The sequence below is a fragment of the Cyclopterus lumpus genome, chromosome 22 (assembly GCF_009769545.1).
Source record: "Cyclopterus lumpus isolate fCycLum1 chromosome 22, fCycLum1.pri, whole genome shotgun sequence".
Classification (NCBI taxonomy): Eukaryota; Metazoa; Chordata; class Actinopteri; order Perciformes; family Cyclopteridae; genus Cyclopterus; species Cyclopterus lumpus.
The window spans coordinates 6,549,400-6,554,451 of record NC_046987.1 but is presented as its reverse complement, the minus strand read 5'-3'; the positions used below and the strand labels follow the sequence as shown (position 1 = coordinate 6,554,451).

At 44.6% G+C, this 5,052-nt stretch overlaps 1 protein-coding gene across 1 annotated transcript; it reads right to left on the bottom strand.

Annotated features, from left to right (window-relative positions):
- Nucleotides 1-250: 250 nt before the first annotated feature.
- Nucleotides 251-4,683, bottom strand: LOC117751380 (alcohol dehydrogenase 1-like). The gene is made up of 9 exons (XM_034563208.1): nucleotides 4,576-4,683; nucleotides 3,684-3,785; nucleotides 2,169-2,310; nucleotides 1,954-2,041; nucleotides 1,532-1,727; nucleotides 1,071-1,331; nucleotides 846-978; nucleotides 590-728; nucleotides 251-479 (listed from the first exon to the last, which is right to left on the bottom strand). The coding sequence occupies exons 1-9, from the start codon at nucleotides 4,591-4,593 to the stop codon at nucleotides 446-448; spliced, it is 1,113 nt and encodes a 370-aa protein (XP_034419099.1). The 5' UTR covers nucleotides 4,594-4,683; the 3' UTR covers nucleotides 251-445.
- Between the last annotated feature and the right edge of the window lie 369 nt (nucleotides 4,684-5,052).

Below are 5,052 nucleotides of genomic sequence, written 5' to 3'. Positions count from 1 at the left end.
CCTAGTAACATGAAAGATTTAGATAAACAAAATCACATCTCAAATAAGGAAACCACACGGCCCATTTGTTTATACCATTTATGGTCTGTAAACACTTTGACATGTTTATCTTTGGCTTATGAACACTGCAGGTGGAATATGATTGTATTATTCACATTGTCGTATTTGTATGAATATTATGAATTGATTACTTTGGGGAGCACAGACAATGCTACGGACGCGTAAATGCTGTGCCTGTGACATACAACACAATAGAACCACAGAGTGTATCTGTTTGTACTGTTTATTTTGCTCTTTAGACACTTTGATATGTTTAGCTTACTCATATGAACACTGCAGATGATTCCCATGAATCTGACAAGCGGATTAGTATTTAGTGTTCATAGTCGAATATAGTGGTAAATGACTCAATGACTTTGGGGTCATTAAAAGCATCGCAGTGGTCTCATTGAGAAGAAACAGTCATGACCGTCCGGATGCTGTGGAACCAAAACAGGAGAGAAATGAGGAGACATTCAGCACCTTTTTAATTGACCTGTGTAGTCGTTGAGTCATCAATGGTGGAGGAAGTATAAGAGTGCACGTCTACCATTTGCCCTGCTTCATCAGCTCAATGGCGTCGTTGACCTGGTCCAAAGTCATGGTGTGAGTGATGAACTCATCCACCTTTATCTTCTTGTCCAGGTACTTTTTGACCATCTGAGGCACGTCCTGCTTACCCTTAAAGCCTGAGGCACACAAAGACTTTAGCAAAGACTCGTATCCAGAATACAACTAACTAGAGAGTTGTAGAACACAAGCCCACAGCGGAGTAGCTACCAGAGTGATGGTCATACTGGTCTCACCTCCAAACGCAGAGCCCTTCCATGTGCGTCCAGCGATGAGCTGAACGGGTCGGGCTGAAAAGTCTTCCAAGTCCGTCCAGCCAACGATCACGCTGACGCCCCAACCTTGGATACAAGACTCCAAGGCGCTGCGCTAGATTGGGGAAATAGCACAGTATTGTTTTGATAGTGAGGTCACACCTCTTTATTATATCCTTCAACCATATAAAATCAAAATCTCCTCACCATGACTCCCACATTCCCGACACATTCCAAGGAGAAGTCCACTCCTCCGTCGGTCATCTCGGACAGCACCTTGCTGACGGGCTTACTGTGATCTTTGGGGTTCACGAAGTCGGTCGCCCCGAACTCCTTGGCCTTCTCGAACTTATCCGGATTGATGTCAACGGCGATAATCCTCTTGGCTCCTGCAGCCTTGCAGCCCATGACCGCAGCCAAGCCCACAGCTCCCATTCCGAACACAGCACACGTGGAGCCCGGTTCCACCTACGAGACAACAGAGTTCGGTCAACATGGCTCTTCAGGTCGGACATCTTGGTTCTTAAAACACTTGTTCTCCTGAGAGACGTTGGTGCCACTGACAGGATGATTTATTTCAAATGCATGATCTTTAAACAGATTCATCACAGCGGGTTTCTTTCCCTTCAACAACACACGTTGGACTGTGTTCGGTCAAACAGACACACCTTAGCAGTATTCACTGCCGCTCCGTATCCTGTGCAGATCCCACAGCCAAGGAGACAGACTTTGTCCAGAGGGGCAGTGGGGTCGATCTTAGCCACGGCCATCTGGTTAACCACAGTGTACTCAGAGAAGGTACTGGTTCCTGAAAACTGCAGCACCTTCTTCCCCTTACAGGTGAACCTGGACTCTGGAGTAACCCTGAATAGAGAATTTATTAAGATGAATACGGAATATATATGGAATGAAAAACTAAATAGGAACAACGTTCTCAACTGTCTGTACCGTGCCATCGTCAGACAGCATCTAAAGTTGCAACGCTGAGAGATACGTGTTGATGTCTTGTCGATAACCGTTTTAAACACATCCAATAGGAAGGAAATTAAAGTTTAAGACTGAAGAGAAAACGAATGCGTATGGAGCTCACCATGCTTTCTCACACTGGTTGGTCTTCGGACTCTTACAAAAGCGACATTCTTCACACTGGGAGATGAACAGAGGAATGACCTTGTCTCCTGAATGACAGAAACCAAGTTAAACTACACAACACACAGACATGAGACATATCAATGTTCTCATTTTACACTTGTAAAGAAAGCAAATAAGCATTTGTTCCAAAATATTCTACTATTCGAATCTGACCTGGCTGAAATTCAGTAACTCCAGGCCCGACGCTCTCTACGATGCCGGCTGCCTCGTGGCCGAGGACGACCGGGAAGCCGTCTTTTTCCTGAGTCTCCAGAAGGTGGTGCAGGTCGGTGTGGCACACCGCAGTCGCCACAATCTGCACCGAAGACAGGAGCCAAACATTGAAAAGACAAAGACGAGCAAGGGCCCGGTTGTTGGAGTGTTTCCTCTCAGCGGGTTCCGCAGCACGATCAACACTTTAACATTATATTACTATAAATTAAATATATCACTCTTTATGGAACAATACTCCTCTCCAGCACATTGTCACACATTGGCAGTAACAGGGAAGAGTGACATAAAGGAGTGCCGTGACACACCGTGGATATGTGGGAAAGATGGACAGCGTGCCATAAACTTTTGATTTTTTTAATCTTTTATTGTGGTATTTGTTTGTTATTAAATTTCTCTTTTTCCAATCGTGGACACTGCCCAAGAGAACAATTTCTGCACATCGTGGGGTCGCTTAATTCAACCGCCAGGACTGGACAACAGCATCGGTTATTGGCGACATCGGGAACAAATGCATCGATGAGGTTGTAGCGAAGGTTACTGAACCAACATTTCCAAATTCGAAGCCCAACAACTTGTGTGGTTTGGACGGATACAGCAGAATACAGAGATGCACATAAGTAATGGAAGTGGGAGAGGCCCTCCAGCCTGCTGCCTCCCAGCTGGGAGAGAAACACATGGGAGTTGGCTGTTCATTGATTGGTTCAGCATTTAATACCATTGCGCTCTCCAAGCTCATCATCCAGCTCAGAGACCTGAGACTGTGAGAGGCCTCGACAACAATAGCAATGAGATGGAGGAGGTCAGAGCCCTGATATCTTGTTGCCAGGGCAACAACCTCCATCTCAATTTCTGCAAGACAGAGGAGCTGATCACGGACTACAGGCCCCCCCGACAGGATCTCAATGACAGCAGCTCTTTTTGTGGTTCAAACTGTATATATCTTAGGGTTGCGAGGGAAAATCTAAAAAGCATATAGCATCGTGATATTGGCAATATTGTTTCAATGAACGGACGCCAAGTGTCAATCTTTTACAACATAAATTATGAATATTGCAATTACAAATCAAACCTTTTAAAAAACAATTGCTTCCAAGTCCACTGGACGGTAGGGAAGTCAGGGGGATTGGAGTGTGGAGACTATTATACAAAGGTCAGGTGCCCGATGCGACATTTCCAACAAGCTTGTTTGGTGAACCTGTCTGCTTGAATTAAGTGGGATGAACTAAGTGAACGTGTTCTTTTGTTAGATACAACAGATGTTGGCAAAATGCATTATTTTCAGTAAAAGAAAAAAAGGTAATAAATGGAAAATATATGGCAATATATGTCCCAGCAATACTGAGCATATTGCAACCTTAAGGTGTGTGTGTGTGTGTGTGTGTGTGTGTGTGTGTGTGTGTGTGTGTGTGTGTGTGTGTGTGTGTGTGTGTGGTTCTGATGGTGGACGTCTCTCACCTTGATGCGGACCTCGTTGGTCTGGGGCGGGGCTACCTCGATCTCCTCAATCACCAAAGGCTTGTTGGGCTCCCAGGCCACTGCTGCCTTGCACTTGATGATCTACAGGGCAGTAAAACCATATGAAATTACCCAGCAATGAAATATGATAAATATTAGGGACTGTTAAGTCTTATCAGGAAGGGTTTCAAACAAAAGAGCCACAGTGTCCAGATCATTTGATAAAGGCTGTAAGAGCTACAACAGTTTAAAGTCCATAAACTATTTGACAAACACAACTTCTGATAAGCGCAATTAAACCGCTGATTAATTCAGCCGTGTCCGATTCCATAAATCAAGCGGTTTGCCTTGAATGCAAGAGTATTTTCCTTAATCTGCTGTGGTCTTCCACTCGTGTGTTTTATCATGGCCATCCCCTCCGCCTTGCCAATATCAACACAAAACTGACTAGACACGTTCAAACTGTGCCAAGTCAGGACATGAGCCATTTCACTGAAACAGAGGGCACAGAGAGAGACCGAGATTAAGAGTTAGAGACGGAGAGAAAGGGCACTTTAAGGTCAAGATACCCAAACGCTATTCCATAATATGACTTATCTGTAACCAGGTATGCTGTAAAATACCGCGCAGGAAAGCACAGTCCAACCCCTGGATCAACCTCACTGATGTGAACTGCACAGCACGCAGAAGCACATTCAAGTGAACGATATTCTTCATGAAAATCATCTTAAATTATCATTCACCAATGAGATACGAATCCATTGTGGCATATCATGTGACCAAGGCAAACTGCCATGTGCTTATTGCAACAGAAAAATAAAGAAAGAAGGAAAAGGGAAAAGAATAAAGACCCCAGATACATGTAAGTGGCCACGCGATAGATTAAACTCACTTTACCATCTGTGGCCATTTCTGCACCAAGGATGAGGGTATACAAGCGAGAGAGGAGTTCAGGATTGTAGAGTAGACAAGTGACACCTGGATATGTATATAATGGAAAGAAAACCGCTTGACGTCCTGGTGGCCAGGGACTTCCTGAAATACTTCAGCCACTCCCTCCCATTGCACTTTGACCACAGTCCTGCTCACATGATCACTTTATCACTTCTCTGGCTGCAGCTGGGTTAAACCGGGGGGGGGGGGAGTGTAAGTGAGCTCATTTACTCAGTAGAAAGAAGCAGCGACGTCTGTAATAACAGGCAGCCTCACAAAATGACAACGTTTGAACATGAAGGTAAAGGTCCTTTTTGAGTGGCAGTGCCTCACTTTATCAGGACGATTGAGAAGAAAAGGGGCATTGCGCAATCTTGAGTTAAATTGATTCACGTAAAAACATATTTCATAACATAAAGCCTTGTGAGGAAATGCA